Source organism: Schistocerca gregaria, chromosome X (assembly GCF_023897955.1).
Source record: "Schistocerca gregaria isolate iqSchGreg1 chromosome X, iqSchGreg1.2, whole genome shotgun sequence".
NCBI classification, from domain to species: Eukaryota; Metazoa; Arthropoda; class Insecta; order Orthoptera; family Acrididae; genus Schistocerca; species Schistocerca gregaria.
The window spans coordinates 35112295-35134051 of record NC_064931.1 but is presented as its reverse complement, the minus strand read 5'-3'; the positions used below and the strand labels follow the sequence as shown (position 1 = coordinate 35134051).

The following is a 21757-nucleotide window of genomic DNA, read 5'->3' as shown; positions in this document are numbered from 1 at the left end:
GTAGTGGGTTACGGTGTGCGATTTGCGCCAAGTAATTTCATTGGGTGGGGTGGGGGGGGGGGGGGGTGATGCAGTGGGGAAGCCAGTGGGCAATCTAGCGAGATCCTCTCCTGGGAATGCACAATCTGAAGTAGAAATAAGTTGACAGAGGAGCAGGAATGTAAGATCTGTGCCCTTCTGGTGCAGTTACGATGCACAAAGGAGGAACTAGATAGGTTGAGAATGGTGAAGGGTGTTTGGGAATGGAAACTGGCAGTTGGTAAGAAGGCAAGTTATACATTGTGCATATGCAATAGATTTGACCAACTATCAGAACTCAATGGAGAGGAGCATCTTGTAGCTGTAAATGTAGAGAACATGCAGCATTACTCAGCACTTAGGAGGCCTAGGTCAGATGCAAAGTCTAACAGAAAGAAGAAGGTTCTGCTTCTAGGTAGTTTATGCAACTGTTTCAGTGTCATGATCAGCCTCATCTTAATGCAGCTGTTAGGTGTATTAGCATGGGACTGGGAGGGTGCTGATGGCAGAGGGCATGGGTCATATTTCAGTGGTGCCAGTTGGGTCTATCAGTAGATCAGGTTTCACTAAGCATGGCCTACACCTCAATAGGTATGGGAAGTGGAGGCTGGCAAAGTTTATAGGTGACAGTGTAGTGGATGGTGTTGGGATCACTCATGGAAAAAATCCTGTAGTAGTAGGTGTTAGAGCTGCACCTTTTTTATACTGAAGTCTGCTAATAGGTATACCTGTCTAAAGGAAGTCCCTCTAACTAAGGGCTCACCTTCAGAGGACATCATGTTTCCAGGTAGAGAAGGAATTAGCACATTTCATCAAAATGTAAGAGGTATTAGTAATCAAGTTAGTGAACTGCTTATAGATGTTGACTCTGAAGTTATTGTTATGTCAGAGCACCACTTCATATGATCTGATGCAGACTGTGAATTTGGCAATTCAGAGGCTACCTTTACTATGATACAGATTGCTGGCTGTTTTTCAACGCGTTCCTTACAGGGTGCGGGAGTGGCTATGTACGTAAAAAAAGGGTTCCATTTGAGTCCAAAGATGTGCCACAACACTACACAGAACAGATATTTGAATGTTGGGCAGGGGTAGTTGAAATTAGTGACACTAAACTTCTAATTGTTGTTGTTTATAGGTCCCCTAACTTTGACTTCAGAGCATTTCTGTTCAAGCTTGAGAGGGTTTTTGATTCACTTTGTAGGAAGTACTAAAAATTAGTTGTATGTGGTGACTTCAATATAAATTTTGTATATAGTGGAGCAAGGAAAAGGATGTTAGTAGATCTCCTAAATTCATATGATCTGATGCAGACTGTGTTTTATCCAACTAGGGTGCAGCGGAACTGTAGCACAGCCATAGACAATATTTTTATTCATTCTTCATTTTTAGATGGGCATTCTATTAGTAAAAGGGTGAATGGCCTTTCAGACCATCATGCACAAATGTTAACAATAAAAGGCTTTTGTACTCAAATGAATGTCACATATAATTACAAACTGTGTAGAAAAGTTAATCCAACAGCAACAGAGAGTTTTTTAAACCTTCTCAAGGAACAAGAGTGGCAGGATGTTTATAGCACCGATAACATAGACAATAAATAAATGCTGTCTTTAACACATTTCTCATGCTCTTTGAGAGTTGCTTTCCATTAGAATGTTCTAAATAGATTAGTAGCAGTAATAGGCAGCCTGGGTGGCTAACTAGTTGGATAAGGATTTCATGTAGAATAAAATGGGAATTATATCAAAATGTTAGCAGTGGTCACAATCAAGTTGCAGTAGCCCATTACAAACGTTATTGGCAGGTGCTTAAAAATGTTATTAGGAAGACAAGGAGTATGTGGTATGCAAATAGAATAGCTAAGTCACAGGATAAAATTAAAACCATATGGTCAGTTGTGAAGGAAGTGTCTGGTCAGCAGCACAAGGTTGACAATATAAAGTTAGTCCATAGTAAAAATATTTCTCTTACTGATAAATCAGATATATGTACAGTAGTTAACAATCATTTTCTGAGCATTGCAGGTGAATTAAATAAAAATTTTGTTTCTACGGGGAATCATGTAACTTTCTTGGCAAATGCCTTTCCGAGATTTATATCTGAAATACTCCTCTGTGACACAGGCAAGGGGAGATTGAGTCAATAATTAAATCACTGAAGACTAAGGACTCTCATGGTTATGATGGAGTGTCTAGCAAAATATTAAAGTACTGTGCTGCACATGTTAGCCTTGTATTTAGCCATATTTTTAATGTTTCCTTTAGGAATGGTCATTTCCTTGAATGATTAAAGTAGTCAGTAGTAAAGCCGCTTTATAAAATGGGAGAAAGTGATAATGTAGACAATTTTAGATCTACTTCTATATCATCTTTTTTTGTTTAAGTTAGGCTGTGTATGAGAGGATAATTGAACATTTTATATCACACAATTTGCTGTCAAATGTACAGTTCGGCCTCAGAAGTCATTTAACAACTGAAAATGCTATATTCCCTTTTTCTGTGAGGTACTGGATGGGTTAAACAAAAGGTTTTCAACACTAGGCACATTAAGGTGTTTGATTGTGCTGATCACAAAATCTTGCTCCAGAAGTTGGGCCATTAAGGAATACAGGGAGTAGCTCATAACTGGTTCACCTCTTACTTTAGCAAGACAGCAAAAGTTCATTATTCACGATGTTGAGAATGGCTGTGATGTGGGGTCTGAGTGGGACACAGTCAAGTGGGCAGTGGATATTCCCTCTAGTATTATGAGTCACTCTAAAACATTTCTGTTTGCTGATGACACTAGCTTGGTAGTAATGGCTGCTGTGTGCAACGTTGACTTGGTTTCAAATAGTACAGTTCATGACCTAAGTTCATGGCTTGTAGAAGATAAACTAACACTAAATCACAGTAAGACTCACTTTTTACAATTTCTAACACACAATTCAACAAAACCTGACATTTTAATTTCACAGAGTGGGTATATGATTAGTGAAAGTGAACAGTTCAAATTTCTAGGTGTTCAGAAAGATAGTAAACTGTCATGGAAAGCCCATGTTCCGGATCTTATTCAAAGACTTAATGCTGCCATTTTTACTATTTGAACAGTATCTGAAGTGAGTGATCATTTGACATGAAAATTAGTCTACTTTGCTTATTTTAATATGCTTATGACGCATGGTATTATATTTTGGGATAACTCTTCCCAGTCTAAAAGGATATTTTTGACTCAGAAATGGGTGGTTTGGGCAAGAAGTTCTGTAAGTTTACAAACCTCATGTCGACCCCTGTTCACTAGTCTGGGTATATTGACATTGACTTCTCAATATATATATTCATTATTGTCATTTCTTGTTAACAATATTAGCTTATTCCCAACAATAAGCAGCTTTCACTCAGTTAATACTTGGCAGAAATCAAACCTGCATTAGAATCAGACTTTTTAAATCTTGTGCAGTAAGGTGCACAGTATACTGCTGCATCCAGTTTCAATAAGCTACCACTCAAATTAAAAAATCGTAGCAGTAAACCACATGCTTTCAAATCAAAACTGAAGAGTTTCCGCATGGGTCACTCCTTCTATTCTGCCGAGGAGTTCCTCGAAAAATTAAGTTGATTTTTGTTAAACTGTTGATTGTATTTACTTAAACTTATGGACTGACTTATTTCAGCTTCATAAACATTCTTATTTTATCTGTTATTCCTTTTATATTGTAATTTTATGTATTGACACATTCCATGACCTTGGAGATTTGCTCCTCAATTTGGTCCTATGGAACTTGACATGTAAGGAAAATAAAATAAATAAAACTATAAATGTCACAGAGCTAGAATCATGCTGCAGTCATTTGAGAAGGATTATAGTGAACTCATGTTGATGTCTCAGTGACAAAATTTGCCTGATGTAAATCCTGTGGAACCCGTATGGGTCACTATCAGGCACCATCATCTCATACGCCAATCAGTGGCCTGTTATTTACATGAATTACATGACCTGTGCATAGACATATAATGTCAAATACCTCCACAAACCTACCAATGGACTGTTGGATCCCTGATATGTAGAATCAATGATATATTTTATTCCAAAGATGGACAAACAAGGTATTAAGCAGGTGGTCATAAAGCTTTGGCATACCAGTGTATGCTGTAACGAGACTTAAAAAAGTGTATTTTTTTTTTAGCTTTCATATTCTTAATTATGGGAATTCAGTTCTGTCTGTTATGCAGACAACTGCTATTTTGAAATGCTCAAACATGATTCATCACTTTTGTGCCAGCACATGTGGGTATTTTTATTCAGTTCTTATTTTCTATCATGAATTATCCCACAAGACCCTCTTTGCATTTTTGTATATAGGTAGTTTTTCACCTGAAATGTTATTTTTATATTATCTGTTCTCATCTGCAAAAAACATATCCATTGTAGAAACCCACTGGAACCATTATATACAGGGTGAGTCACCTAACACTACTGCTGGATATATTTCGTAAACTACATCAAATACTGACAAATTGATTCCACAGACCGAACGCGAGGAGAGGGGCTAGTGTAATTGGTTAATACAAACCATAAAAAAATGCACAGAAGTATGTTTTTTAGCACAAACCTACGTTTTTTTTTTAAATGGAACCCCGTTAGTTTTGTTAGCACATCTGAACATATAAACAAATACGTAATCAGTGCCATTTGTTGCATTGTAAAATGTTAATTACATCCAGAGATATTGTAACCTAACGTTGACGCTTGAGTACCACTCCTCCACTGTTTGATCGTGTGTATCAGAGAGCACCGAATTATGTAGGGATCCAAAGGGAACGGTGATGGACCTTAGGTACAGAAGAGACTGGAACAGCACATTACGTCCACATGCTAACACCTTTTTATTGGTCTTTTTCACCGACGCACATGTACATTACCATGAGGGCTGAGGTACACGTACACACGTGGTTTCCATTTTCAATTACGGAGTGGAATAGAGTGTGTCCCGACATGTCAGGCCAATAGATGTTCAATGTGGTGGCCATCATTTGCTGTACACAATTGCAATCTCTGGCGTAATGAGAAACGTGATGTATGTTGAAGCTGTCTGGGCTCAGCAATGAAGTGAGGACCAATGAGGTGGTCACCAATGATTCCGCACCATACATTTACAGTCCACAGTCGCTGTTGCTCTACCTGTCTGCGCCAGCGAGGATTGTCCACGGACCAGTAATGCATGTTCCATAGATTCACTGCCCCGTGGTTTGCGAAACCCGCTTCATTGGTAAACAGGTAGAACTGCAACGCATTCTCTGTTAATGCCCATTGACAGAATTGCACTCAATGATTAAAGTCATCACACATGAAACGGGTGAAAGTGGTGATGATGCAGTACTGGCATGACACTACTTTGACTCAGTCCACCGGCTCTCGCAATGTCCCATGTACTCATGTGTGGGTTCGTGGCAACAGCAGTTAATACACCAACTGCACCCACTTCTCCAGTGATGGGCCGGTTATGGGCCTGTTTGCGTGCTACAACCATACCTGTTGCATACAGTTGTCGGTAGATGTTTTGCAATGTGCGGCACATTGGATGCTCTCTGTCAAAGTACCATTCTGCATACACCATGCAGGCTTCAGCTGCATTTCGTCGACACTCGCCATAGATGAGTATTATCTCTGCCTTTTCAGAGTTCAAATACACCATGGTCACAGTTCCTATAACACTACACTATCACAGACGTCTGGTAACACGATGTACTACAGTTGGTCTGTGTGCAGAGACGAATGCAGAAACAATAGCAGCAAGCACCACATGCGGACACTGTGACAGCTAGGCCAAACCACAACAGTGCACTACAGCCATGCTCATAAACACGGTCGTCATCGTAAACATGTCCCTGCAGATGCTGCTCACTGACTGTGGCCCGTGTTTGTTACAACACGCAACTGAACGTCGGAGGTATCAAGCGTCAACTTTAGGTTAGAATATCTCCAGATGTAATTAACATTTTACAATGCAACAAACGGGACTGATTACATATGTGTTTATATGTTCAGATGTGCTAACAAAACTAACATGGTTCCATTTAAAAAAATGTAGGTTTGTGTTAAAAAGCATACTTCCATGCATTTTTGTATAGTTTGTATTAAACAATTACACTAGCTCCTCTCCTCACGTTCGGTCTGTTTAATCTGTTTGTCAGTATTTGATGTGGTTTACAAAATATATCCAGTGGTAAGGTTAGGTGACTGATCCTGTATATATATTTCAAGAACACTACACCAGTAAGTTACACTTTTGAACTTCACAGATCACAATGCCTATTTTGCTGCTGTGCATCTGGAATGGTTCAACAGAGTCCATACAACTCACTGATAAAGACATAAAAATCCAGAGGATTGATGTCAGATGACCTTGGTCAAGGTATGGGCTCTGCTTGATCTGCTTGTCTATGTCTATATTGACATGTTGATGTCATTTCACATCAACAGCAATCTGTGCCAGTGCCCTATACTGAATGAAAACTTTCCCTGACAATGGCCCAAGGGCGAAATTAGAGCCCAATTAGATGAAGACTTAATTACCAAGTTTACATTTCAAATACGTTTCTACTAACTGGGACAATATTTTGTACTAAGAAAGTGGCATCTTATTGGAGACACGCATAATTATCTCCCAAACAGAGTTTTCACACACCCCTGTATACTGGAACATTTTTCTTCTATTACAATGTACCTTCACCAGTGTCAGTCTTTCTATTTACTATGTTACACGCTGTATTTAGTTGACATACATGAAATAAGAATGGTTATGATACTGAAGTGAAATAGCTTAAATTACCCAAAATGATTTGATGAATGAGGGACACAAATTACAAACAAAACCCTACAACAGAGAAAGACAAGGAAGCCAACCATATATATATATATATATATATATATATATATATATATATATATATATATATATATACAGTAAATCAAAATTTTTGTTGCTGTCTGTCTGTGTATAGTGTATAAGAGAGTATTAAGAAACTAGCAGCTAGAAGGAGAGAGACAATTTGTGCACAACACATACATCAATTAAGCACATGCAGAAAAAAAATATACAGTGTACAAACTGTGTTTTGATTGTAATGTTTCTGCTATGGTTTATTCTCTCCCTATGTTTTATTTATCTTCAAATATACAACAGATTGGTAGATCTATAATTGTGGAGGTAAAAGCCGAAAGAATTAAGAAGTTGAATGAACATAGTTGTGTGAGTAAAAATGCTAATATCAAAATAGGTGCAATTAGTTTCTAATATGCTTCTGTGTAAATCTAAATTTGTAAAATCATTAAGCGAAAAATCCAAAGATAAGTAAATATAACAAAAATATGCCACTATGCTATATCATGTAATGTAGTGAACTGTGTATGGTTCTGTAAAGAGATAAATGTATAAACTGATACATTCAGCAGCAAATTCTGAAACATTCTATGCAGTTATTGCATGTTATCATTGGTCAGTTATACAAATATAGTAACTAATATTTCACTATCTGTAATAGAACATGTAATTAAAAGCATAGATACTGATTTCCTTGCTAAAAATGTGCTCAAGGGAGACACTGTCAAATTTCTAGAATCAAATGGTTTGCATAACAATGTCATTAAGTCAGCTAGAGCAGCACACAGTTGAAACACAGCTTTGAGCATGATAATAGGAAATAAGACAACATGCAATTATATGAGCTTGATTTAGTACCACCTTTGCACAAATGCTAAAGGGTAATATTAATACTGTTGTACTACAGGAGACCAAATGTGTTAGAAGTTCATCAGAGAAGAAAATATTAACTACTTTAATAGCACACTATGTGGAGAAAATGAACAAATTTTTGTGAGGTCATACATGTTAATGTATGTACCTAGTGTAAGCTCTAAAATCAGTACTTAAGAACACCAGTTGAATTACAGTGTGGATACAAACCTCCTACCAGAAAAAGGGATTTCTACACAAAACATATAGCAGTGACTTCATAAATAAGCCATTAACAAAATAAATTTTATACAAAATTTATAGGAAAAAGTAAAATGGTGAAAATTGTAAGACCTGTACAATAATCACCACACACAAAAAATCAAATAATACTGCCACAGTGTTAGTTCAGTTTAATTACTCCTTAACTGAGAGAAAATCTGCCAAATAGTTTTGATTGTAAAATGTATTCATGTCAGATGCAAATTCCAGCATAATGTTTACTGGCAATGGGACCAGAGATGGGGTTGGCAGAGCAATAAAAAGTCATATTAAGCCAGAATTGAGAGTACTTCTGTGATAATCACCTGTGAAATCATTATAACTTAATTTTCGTTCATTGTTCTTAAGCTATCTTAATTTCAGGAGTGCCAGAGCCAAACATAGTTAATTGTGAGAATAATGACATAGGTTTTAAAGAATATGCCTTGTAAACTACAGTTCGTGATTATCTTGGTTTGTATTCTACTGTAATTTTAAAAGTTTTAAAGTTTTAGCCAAGCATGCTTGGGCATCTCCTCTGCTTTTAGTGGCTGCATTTGATTTGTGTCTAGGTTGATGTTTATAATGATCTAAATGCTTTTTATAACTCTGTTACTTTCTGCCTGTTATAGTAATTCATTATTTGTTTTCCTGTCCAGTTATTTTACCACTGTATAGGTCAAATTGACTGGCTATGCCAAGATTAGTGAACCAGAAGTATGCCTAATTTAGTACTTTGGAACAAGACTGATTAATTAATACAGATAGTTAAAGTATATTTATTGTTCAATAATCTCACTGATATTTTGATGTAAAGGTCATTAATCAATTCTGATAGCTGAACATTGTACTTATTATTAATTTCATGGCTGTTTCTTTTACTTTTAAATGGAGCGAATGTTCCTTATGATGAAACATGAAAATATGTTTGCAAATAAATTTTACATATATTGTTTAGTAGAAGAATAAGTTAGAAAAAACTTTGTTCTAATATCATTTTTAAAATTCCCCCCCACCCCTGTTCTCTGCCACCAACCAATACTGTATGCTACAATCCCATAACATATAATACCATAGTGTAATACAGAGAGATGAAAAGAAAAATATATGTTTTGAAAATTATGGGTATGGAAGTATATTTCGGGCTCTCATTAAATATCATGTTGTACTTACTTTCTTCAAAATATTTTCAATATGTGGGTCTCATTTAATACCATTCTATTACCAAATAGCCTACCCAGAAATTTTGTGCTGATTAAATTCATCACATAACTATATTCTATATAGTTATGAGACAGAATTACTCTACGATACCAATTTTCTTTTACATCTGTGGATAGTTTCACTCTGTAATAAAACTACACTACAATACAGATCCTAGCAACTCATCATGTTTACTGGTGTGGTAGCTTAAAAAATATTTACTCAATTTGGCATTTTTCAAAATTTGTATTTATAAACACCACTCATGTCTACCTTGAGGTTATCTGTGAACAGTCCTGAATGCATCGTGCCCTGCCCAAGGTGTATCACAATGGTGTTGTCCACTATGTAACTTATGGAGCACTCTACTTATAAAGAAAGGAATGACAGCTATAGTTATTCATATTTTCTGAAACCATCTTGTGCTCTGAAAATCTGCTGTTCTCTCTATAGGAAATTGGAAAACCTCATTCAGAAAATATTATCCAGTATTTTTAGATAACCAGATAATAATCTAGTGTGCCTCTCATATGCTACACCTACTCCCTTTTTATTTTTAAATTGTGGCATGAAATTTATGTATTTAAATCAATTAGGAAAGGTATTAGTTGGCAGTAAATAGTTGAAAAATGTAGCAGGGCAAGCTGGGCATCAGATATTGGAAAATAAAGGTTCACTAGTCTTTCAATGTTTGTTGTTTAAACTGACTAGGAAAAAGCCATGTAGTCACAGCACTAATACAGCCTGATACTGGTGTCATGTTCTAGACATTTTCACAGAATGACCATAAGTTTGCTGTATGATTTCCAATTGTGCAGTAGTGCTGCTCAATCCACTAATGAGCTACTGTTTAACCTAAATGGTATTGCTTTCGTGTTAATGCACATCATTAAATTGAATATTGCATTAGATTAATTTGGAAATGCTTTGTTGAGCCACACATAAAAATTTATGCTCTCAGAAGTGTTAAGAACATAAGAGTCAGGATAGTGACTATTACAAAGCAAGATTAAATCCTTATATGGCCAGAATTTTGTTTCAGAAGTGGCAGAAATAAAGGAGCAGCAAAGAATGAAATTTATAAAAGATGCTGCAGAGGCATCAGAAATAAATACCTTAGTAAAACATATTGTTAGATCAATCCAACTTCATAGATAATGATTACCATTAAATACTCTTCACTTATCCAAAGGCATTAGGAGTGAAAGCAGTGGGTTTGATGGAAAATAACAAGAGATAAAAGGAGCAACAAAAGACCTCCTCATATGAGTATATTGTGGCCAACAGATTTCTTAAAAACATCAACAACTTCCAAGTTAAAATTATACACAGAGAAACAAATTACAACAAAAGTGTGGATGCTCAAAGTGTGACAAAATACTGCACTAGAGGTAATTTGTAAATTGTAAAAATACAAAACATGAAATTGTATATCAACTAAAATAAACAAATTTTTTGAAATGTAATGCACTTATATGGATAAAAATGTACTTTCCAACTGGCAGTATAAGGAAACTCACATAAAAAGTTATGGAAACATGGCAGCTTTTGGAGTCAGTGGTTGCCCTCTCCATAGAAGAGTTGAAGAGAAAGAAAGAGCGATGAGGGAAAAAGGCTGTCAAGGCATAGGAAATTGGAAGAATTACAGAAAAGTCCCCTAGGTAAATGGAGACCCACTGAATGGGATGAGAATGGAAGACTCTTTCTATGGGAAACATTCCTCCCTTCTCATCCCATTCGGTGAGTCTCCCCTGACCCAGAGTTGTAGGTGACTTATCCATAACTTTCCCCAGTTTCTAAGCTTCATCAGTGCACTTCCTTCATCCTTCTTGCTTTCCCTTCACTCCTTCTGTCAGATGGAGCAGCCACTGGCACTGGAATCTTACACATTTTGATAACTTTTACATGTGTTTTCTCCTGCTGCTGGTTAATCTATCAAGTTATATGTTCAACGTATGATATTGGACATGTACAATAAACTTTGAGTTATAAGGAAAGATGACACCATTAAATTAAACAAAACTGTTAATTTTATGAATATTGCATAAAATGAATATTAATGATCACCTAAATTAGGATGAACACATGTTCCTACCAAAAAAGAGCAGATTATTGGAATTTCATCCTTTAAGTGTTTAGTTAACTTCATGTAGCAGCTCATGTAACTTAAATTCATAACAATCCTTCTTAAAATCAGTTCATGCTTATGGAATCATATTTAGGAGTTGAAAACATATGACATAAAAATATGTTTTAAGCTACAGGAAAGGCTATAAAAATAAATGAAATTAGTAATCAAGTTCATAGTAAGAAACAGTTTAGATAGTTAGGATAGTATTTAACAGTATGAGATAAGCATACATACTCAAGCACTCATTAAGACAATATTGCTATTTAATAAAGAAACAGATGCATCCATTATCTTCATACAAGGGACAGATACAATTTACACAGAAAATGGAAAATGACTGAGTTCTGTTTGGAACCATAGAATATCTTAAATTTACCCAGATAATTAAACAAGTATGCAAGATGCTATCATAAGAAATGTTAAAATACATCTTATAAGTAATAGCTCTCATACAATAACAGACAATCTGAGTAACCAAGAATACAGTCTAAAAATGAAAAGCATAAGTAACTAGTGAAACACCCCTTTAGTTGCAGAATGAAGAGATAGATAATGGATCATCTGATAAGAGAATTGCCCTTTATTATTGAATAATTATAGTATTAATTGTACCTAATTTTCCTGAACTCAGTGTTTATGCAGTCTACCCTTCCATTATTTGTTATACATAACAGTTAGAGCTTTAATTCTTAACCAGTACAAAGTAACAAATATAAAAATAAAATTTAAGCTGAAGTTTGTATTTAAGTTATTCACAAGACATCATTTTAAATCTGATCTTGTAAACAATTTTCTAATTCATTGTACGCGTGTTGGCTCTTTGTAAGGCAATAATTAATACAATAATATATTGAGAAATTGAGGATATTAATGCAAAATATATGTTCTCACCAAATGGTGAGAGTTAAAAACTAGTGACTAAAAGAAAATGTCAGATATAATCTTAACATTCTTTTGAACATATATGAATTAATCATTTAACTGTGCACAATTTGTAAATCTCCATAAATTGGGAAGAAAGATAACATCAGATGTAAAAGAATTACATTTCAGAGACCATATATCTTCAAAAAATTATCAAATGGAATCAACCATCAATTAAACCTATAAGCTGCAACATGGTCTCAAATGGAAAATGTAGAAAAAGTTTCTTCTATTTCTCATCTATGATCAAAAACGTGCAGGTCCTCAAAACACTGGTAAAATTTTAACACATAGAACTATCACTGAAGAATATGTTTACACCTACAGTAGTGATATCTACTGAGCTTGCAACACAAATATATCAAAGCTGCTTCAGATCTGCAGAAAAATATGGGGAATAAATACAACTGGCAAACTGTCTACAGCTTAAAACAATAAAATAGACCATGATTGAAAGTATTAATGACGTACATATGAAAATTATGTGATTTAAATGTGACACCTATTTTATAAAAACATGTTCCTAATATACTTGAGCCATAGTGGCTTCGTCAAAAGCTAAATACCAAATCATTGCCAGCATCATTATGCATATTTAAACAATAGTATGCACAAGAGTCATCTTGTCAACAGCACTACTGTTCAAAGCAAACTGCCATACAGTAGCCGTGAAATGTTTGTGTTGCAAGCACACCAGATGCCACTACTGTAGGAATACACATATTCTTCAATGATAATTGCACACTGTAAAATTTTATAACATACAACTATCACTGAAGAATATGTTTACACCTCTTATACAATAAAATACAATCTGAGTAACCAAGAATAGAGTCTAAAAATGAAAAGAATAAGTAACTAGTGAAACAGCCCAGTAGCGATATCAACCAAACTTGCAACACAAATATATCATGGCTGGTGTACAGCAGTTTGTTTTGAAAAGAAGTGCTCCTGACAAGATGAGTCATGTGTATACAATTATTTATATATGTGTGATGGTGCTGGCACTGATTCTATGTCTAGCTTTTTATGATGCAACTATGGCTCCAGTATATTTGGACATGTTTTTACGCAACAGGTATGCTTCAACATATTTAAAATGCATAATTTTCATATGAATGTCAGTAATACTTTTCATCACGGCCTATTTTATTGTTTTGAGCTGTAAACAACTTGTTGGTTGTAGTTTTTTGCTGCAGATCTGAAGATGGGCATTGCTGACTGAAACTGTAGTCTGAGGACCTACAAGTTTGTGACCATAGACATGAAATAAAAAATAAAAAATTCTAATTAAACTTATTTAAGTGTATTAGCCATCATAATAAACAGCTTCTAAACTTTGATATCTTATGTACATCTTTTTGTAATGATACACAATAAATAGAGTAAACAGTCTCATGTGGGGACAAAGTTATTAATTTGTCCATTATGTCAGATTAAAGTATATCTCACCATGAGTTTTCCCTGGAAGTGAGCTGAAGTCACTTATGGGTAGACCATCAAGAGTCTTCTGGGAGCGTAACTGGGCTCGTGGAGATTGCTGGTCCATTAGCAAACCAGAGCTGCCAACGTCACTGTCAGCAATAGGGCTCAATGAGCCCATTAGTCCACCTGCACCAATCATAATACTCTAGTTGAACAACAAAATTTCCATGCACTACGTTCTGATTGTATTTTTACTATAAATAATTAAAATCTGTCTGAAGTAAACTGCACATCTGGAAATTGATATAATCATAACACAAAATGTGTTCTTCAATTTGAAATACTATGTTTTTCTATGACTAGTCAAGTAACAAAGTTCAATGGAAGTTATTTGTGACTGAGTGTGACTAAAAAATTTATGTTCATAGGAATATTTGGTGTTATGCACTTTTCAAAAATACTGACTTTATTTCTTATAATTTTTTTCAGAAATTCAGTAGAGATGTTTTGCAAAAGATGAGATATAATGGCAGTAATTTGACTTTTCTCATCTTCTGTTCCTGTAAATAAGTGACATAACTGTAATTTTTTCTAAAATGTACAAGTTATTACAATTTTGTATTGCAGAGGAAGAAGAAAGAGGAATAAAGGAAGGGGCAGTTGCTGTGGAATGAATCTGTTAGTCTAATTTCTTGTGATTTGTGAGTTATTCTGAGAATAAATTACAATGCAACCATCACTGTAATGACCAAGATTAAATTTTTCTCCAATCTTCAAAAATTTATTTATCATTTTGATTCCACTTGGAAGTATTAAATAAAATACAAAATATCCATGTAATCTGTCTGATACGAAAATTATAAAAAGCATACAAAACAAGTACCTGACATACTTTACGTAGGCTGTAACAAAAATGATTATCTCCAGAGGTTGTGGAAGACTCAGAAATAAAATTTATGTAATGATACTTTCAGGATGAAATTAAAAAAAAAAAGAACAGTGAATTAACTTGTTGTGCACATTTTTGCACAGAATGTGTGAATTTATTAACAAATATGTATTTAAGTCAAAGAGTGCAGGAAATGTATTAAAATAAAGAAAAATATGTAACATGAAACTTTATGGAAATTAAACAGCATTGCATGACACACTGTTTTTATGACACTTTAGCACACAACTCATAATGTGAAAAGATTCTTCCAGTATAATATCTAAAATTATGCTGTGTATTGAGACAGGTCTTTTTGAAAAGCTGTATATACTAAACGGAATATAGTTTGCAATTAAATATGTACCACTGTTAAAACACTTACTTTGCATTATTTCAGTATAATTTTCTATTTAGGGAATGTAATTATGTATGTGAGGATATTGTACATGGAAAAGTTTAACCTTTTCTTAGCAAGAATGTATAAGAATTGGACAGAGAAGTTAAAAGAAACTCTATGGGTTAGATACATGTTTTGTAGGTTTCTATCAGGTACCACATGCCAGCATAGAAACTGCATAACTTTTTTAAATAATATAACTGGAACGGTTGGTAGGCACTCTACAATGAAGGCCACATTGCTGACGTAGTGGTACATGGCAAATATAAAATATATTTATGTAATCTGAACTTTCTTCTGTATAACAAAATGGGTAAAAGCACTGTCTAACTGAACTGTCAACAGAGTGATATTAAGATACTACAAACAAAACTAACATATATGCTGAGAAATATATAAATCTTCATTTAAAATGTATAATAAATATTAAATGTGTGTGTGAAAGCACTGTGAAGCACATGAATACTATGTCACAACATTAAATACATATTTACACTTCTGTTACCTCAAATAAGTGGGCAGAACTCTTTCAGAAACTGAGAAATGTAGACTACAGTTAGACTAAACACAGTAAAGAAACAAAATATTCAAATTTATTGTAATGTGTTGATTGTGATTAAATAATATTGAGATAGCCTGAAATTTTAGCTCATGGAAAGGGAACATAATGAAATTGTGTTCTGGGTTCATATGGAAAGGATCTTTCCTGAAAGTATAGAAAAATATATGTATGTGCTTTGACATTGTTTGACTTGTATGTAAGAGATCATATATACAGTGAACCTTTATTTTTTCTAGTCTGTTATGTGTGTTCTCAAGACACAGTTTTTTATTACAAAATTTAATAACAACATGAATATTAATGTACACAGGCAGTCACAACATTCAGTATTAATTAGCAATACATTTTAATATATTTTACTACATATAAGCTCTGGAGCTGTTTTGAAATTTCACAAAAAAGTGACAATTTTCCTCATTGCTTGCTTTAAACATCAGTATAGATACATTCTGTAGACAATGATAAGAAGTTTTATACTGTTAGAACTATAGATATGTCATAGTAAGAAGGCAATGTAAATGTACTATTTCATTTTTATATTCCATTCCTTAGTATCAGAAATGCATGCATGGTCAGTGCAAAGAGCCAAATGCCTTTCAAATGTTGGAAAACAAGCTGTGGTGCACTTGCTTGAACATTAATAATGTTCCTCAGCACAACAAATGGTGGACTTGCAAAATACATTTGATAACTTGGTAACTGATCCACAGATACAGATCATGTCCAAGTGCATCAAAGATATTTAACTGAGTTGAGCTACAACAAGGTGGGAAAGTGAAGAACTAAATATTTATCTATTGAAAAAAATATTTCAGAGTGGAACAGGCTGCCAGAGAAGTTTGCATACTCATAGAAAATAATCTTAAAATGTAATATGCACATAGTCAAAGAATGCTTGCTGAATGTGGTTTTATGTTACTGAAGCACAGCATATACAGGGTAATGAGAATGTGTGTGTGTGTGTGTGTGTGTGTGTGTGTGTGTGTGTGTGTGTGTGTATGTGTGTGTGTGTGTGTGTGTGTGTGTGTGTGTGTGTGTGTTTTATCTAAGAATTTATAAGTAGTAGCAACACCAAAGGTAAGTATTATACTTTGGATTGTCTTTGACTTGGTGAACATATTTTATAGTCTCCATTAATACTGAAATATAAAGTACCTTAACAGTTGAAAAATAAAACACTGTTCTTGAAAGAATATTAAAAACCATGATCATAGTAATGAAACCAAAATTTGAACAAACAAATTTTATGGTGTACAAATTAAAAATACAGAAAATGCTTAAAGTGTTACAAAATGAGATCAAAGAATATGTATCCTAAATACAAATTGAAATGTCAGAAAACTGTTGTATCAGTTAGTTGGCCTTACAGTGCAGCTATGTTCATTTGAAAGTAAAAGGATTTGTTTTTAGAACTATGTTTAAAATGATATAGATATGCGTTAACCAACTCTATTATGTTATCACATATGTGTACAAATTTCATTTTAAAAATTCTCAGCAGAACAAACAGAATTTTGTACAGGGATAAATTTCTGCAAGTGACTTAAGTAAATAACTCTACATGGCAATATGATATCCATGCATTTACTATAGCCTTCTAATGCATGTGTGAGATATTATGACATGCATATCTCAGTTATCATAAGTAACTCTTTCCATGCTGTTTATGAAACATTAACCACTAAATTGCTTCCTGTGATTCAGACAAAAACTTTTAATATTTTTATAAAATACTGTAGTTACTATGAAGTAAATAAGAAACGATTCTGTTCCAGCAACATCGTCATTTTGAGATTTAGTGTAACTGATTAACAGTAATAGTGCAGTATTCATATTAAAATAGTCTTTTGAGATTGATAACTTCCACACATGATTTCAAACACATAATAAATGCAACTCTCTCTCTCTCTCTCTCTCTCTCTCTCTCTCTCTCTCTCTCTCTCTCTCACACACACACACACACACACACACACACACACTAATCAGTCTGGAATTCTCCTAAATATGGATGTAATCACATGAGTTTACAGAGGGTGAGAGGGGAGGGGTCAAGGGTTGGGGCTCAAGAATGCCCCAAAAAGCAAAATCATTGTAATAACAACTTATGAGAAGAAATTAGTGGGATTATATTGAAATATTACATGTATATGTGTAGTTACTGTTATCAAAATCCTAAAGTCTGCATTGTGTTAAATGTGGGTGTGGATGGGGGAGAGAGACAAGAAAATACTGTAAACCCCCTATCTGGAACCATACCATGGAGCTGTGTCTGAAAAGTGTCTATGTAACATGAGGAATATTTGTTGTGTACATATAACTGTAGCACTTAGAAAACAAAACTAGGCATGCATCATTTCATGAAATACAACATATTTTCCAAGAATCTGTTGTTTGTATCATCTCATTAGTAGTTAGTGGTTTCATTACTACATCTGTAAATTCAGTAATGAGCCATGCTGTTATCAGAACAAAGTACATTTTTACACACCTGAAAGTTACTGCAATGACAGCAGTGGCCAGAAATATATAATCTTCATCACTTTCTGTTATTACTATTGTAATGAAAATTAAAGTTGTTGTAAATGTATATGTATAATTCAAAGAGTTTTATGAATGTGATGACACGAAAAATTAAACCAACAACATATATAGTTACATATTATCACTTTTGTTTGAAACTACTGACTTATTTAAATGCAGACTGAATATAGCATTGATATAAACCTCTAAATTTCATATGTACTTGATATCTCTGGTTCTTTGTGCTCTAACAAAACTACTTGCGTTTTGTTTTTAATATTCAGCTTCTGGAAACCTGTAACTGTAATATAGCATAAGAGCTCAAAATATAGTTCTCATTCACTACAAGCATTTTTTATGATTTTCATGGAAGAGATGTCATTAAAAATACTTCGAATTTCTTTTGGGATGGAAATCTACTTCCTTTTTTTCATGCTAGAAATATACTACATTCTGTTACAGACAATAATTCTGCTTTCCACACTTATGAAAGAAATGTGGAAGCCTTATTAAGACAATATTTAGATTTTTCAGATGTTACTGGAACTATTTACACCCTGTTTTGGAAGTAATGCTCAAAGAATATTGCTGTATCAGACTGTAAAGATTAAAAACACTTGAAGAAGTACATGCAGGAAATGTTGTTACCATTAAAATTTTGTATTTCAAAGGAGTGATGTTATATAATGAAAGCATATTATAAGGTAATGTATTGCAGAAATTTGTCAAACACATAACATCAACTCTCTTTCCATCAACAGCAAAAAAAGGGCAATTGAACCTAAAATTTATTTCCTGTGGTCATAGGTACAGTAACGTTCAGTTTTCCTCATATGTGCACTACCTCACACTGTGCTGAATGTACACTCCTGGAAATGGAAAAAAGAACACATTGACACTGGTGTGTCAGACCTACCATACTTGCTCCGGACACTGCTAGAGGGCTGTACAAGCAATGATCACACGCACGGCACAGCGGACACACCAGGAACCGCGGTGTTGGCCGTCGAATGGCGCTAGCTGCGCAGCATTTGTGCACCGCCGCCATCAGTGTCAGCCAGTTAGCTGTGGCATACGGAGCTCCATCGCAGTCTTTAACTCTGGTAGCATGCCGCGACAGCGTGGACATGAACCGTATGTGCAGTTGACAGACTTTGAGTGAGGGCTTATAGTGGGCATGCGGGAGGCCGGGTGGACGTACCGCCGAATTGCTCAACACGTGGGGCATGAGGTCTCCACAGTACATCGATGTTGTCGCCAGTGGTCGGCGGAAGGTGCACGTGCCCGTCGACCTGGGACCGGACCGCAGCGACGCACGGATGCACGCCAAGACCGTAGGATCCTACGCAGTGCCGTAGGGGACCGCACCGCCACTTCCCAGCAAATTAGGGACACTGTTGCTCCTGGGGTATTGGCGAGGACCATTCGCAACCGTCTCCATGAAGCTGGGCTACGGTCCCGCACACCGTTATGCCATCTTCCGCTCACGCCCCAACATCGTGCAGCCCGCCTCCAGTGGTGTCGCGACAGGGGTGAATGAAGGGATGAATGGAGACGTGTCGTCTTCAGCGATGAGAGTCGCTTCTGCCTTGGTGCGAATGATGGTCGTATGCGTGTTTGGCGCCGTGCAGGTGAGCGCCACAATCAGGACTGCATACGACCGAGGCACACAGGGCGAACACCCGGCATCATGGTGTGGGGAGCGATCTCCTACACTGGCCGTACACCTCTGGTAATCGTCAAGGGGACACTGAATAGTGCACAGTACATCCAAACTGTCATTGAACCCATCGTTCTACCATTCCTAGACCGGCAAGGGAACTTGCTCTTCCAACAGGACAATGCACGTCCACATGTATCCCGTGCCACCCAACATGCTCTAGAAGGTGTAAGTCAACTACCCTGGCCAGCCATATCTCCGGATCTGTCCCCCATTGAGCATGTTTGGGACTGGATGAATTGTCGTCTCACGCGGTCTGCACGTCCAGCACGAACTCTGGTCCAACTAAGGCGCCAGGTGGAAATGGCATTGCAAGCCGTTCCACAGGACTACATCCAGCATCTCTACGATCGTCTCCATGGGAGAATAGCAGCCTGCATTGCTGGGAAAGGCGGATATACACTGTACTAGTGCTGACATTGTGCATGCTCTCTTGCCTGTGCCTATGTGCCTGTGGTTCTGTCAGTTTGATCATGTGATGTATCTGACCCCAGGAATGTGTCAATAAAGTTTCCCCTTCCTGGGACAATGAATTCACGGTGTTCTTATTTCAATTTCCATGAGTGTATTAACTAGTGGCTGTCCAGTCAAAAGCAAGAGGTAGGTGACAATCCCAGTTTTAATGAACACTGTTTCATTAATTTGGCAATTTAACAGGTGGAAACATGTCAAATTAACATTTTTTTTACAAAAATCATTACAGATGAGAAGTGCTGTTTTGGTATCAACCACTAACAAACCGAAAAATGAGCCACTAAAATACTGCTTCATAACTATGAATAATAGAAGCCAGACAAGCAAGAACCAATCTAAAAACATTGTTATATGGTTTTTTGTCATGAAGAAGACAGGCAGCCATGAATTTGTTTTGTAGGGTACCCCAATTATCTAGACTTACAATTTTTGGAAACGGAAATGAATGAATTAGCAATGAAGAAAAACTGGTCTCTATTGTAATGATTACAGATTTGGCTTTCCCACCATAGCATTTGTTGTGTATGTTAGATAGTTTATGAAAAAATACAAAATGGCAATCATTTTTATATCCTCCCTAATGACCAGATCTGTCCCTCTGTAGTTGTTACCTATTTATTAGAATAAATGAGGACCTACAACAGAAGAATTTTAAGGAAATGAAATAGGTGGCACAAGAATCACTGAATATGAAAATCGGCATCTGTAAGAACAAGCACTCTAATATAGCTGAAGCTTCTGCATGGACACAGGTTAGCTGAATTATTCCAAACAGCATGTAGTACAGACATCTGCCAAGAGACCCTATCAGTGTTTCCAATCTGTTTACAGAAAAGGTCTTCTGTTTCCATTTACTTTACTTTATTATGTAGCTGAGCACACATAAAGATACTACATGTTATTTTAGTGACTGTTCTGTTATTAAATACTAGGAAAGGTTGCAGGTTTTCTTTGCAACAAAATCATAATTTTAATCAAAAGAACATAAATTATGTATGTAACTTTTGAATTACCCTTTCACTCCTACTTTTTTTTGAAAATGCACAAAGTCCTTTGCTAATCATGTTTTAGCTAATGAACATCACAATTTTAAAGTACATCCTGAGCCACATCAATGATTGAGCCAACATTATAACACTGAGTTTGACAACCATGACCTCATATCAATCATGGATAAAATCAAATGAATACCACATCTCAGTTCTTGTAAGAGATCTTTTTTAAAGTTATAATCACACAGTAAAATCTAGTTACAGAAGTACCACCATTGGTCTAGAGTACACAGATAATATTGCATGACTTTTATAGCTAGTAGAATTTATGAGACAGGTAACACCAAGTGAGATTGAATAAGGTTTCTTTTTAAAAGAACCATTGGATAAAAAAAGTTGTCCTGAACACAATAACTGGAGGCACGTTACATTTTAGAGATTTTGAAGAATATTCAAGTTCATGATCATCTTGGGACAGACTG

At 35.5% G+C, this 21757-nt stretch overlaps 1 protein-coding gene across 1 annotated transcript in view; it reads right to left on the bottom strand.

The window, feature by feature from the left end:
• Nucleotides 1-21757, bottom strand: part of LOC126298156 (histone-lysine N-methyltransferase 2D-like) — a 989658-nt gene that overhangs the window by 216209 nt on the left and 751692 nt on the right. Inside the window, exon 7 of the mRNA XM_049989466.1 lies at nt 13707-13865. Within this exon, the coding sequence (XP_049845423.1) occupies nt 13707-13865 (159 nt within the window). The remainder of the gene's footprint in view (nt 1-13706; nt 13866-21757) is intronic.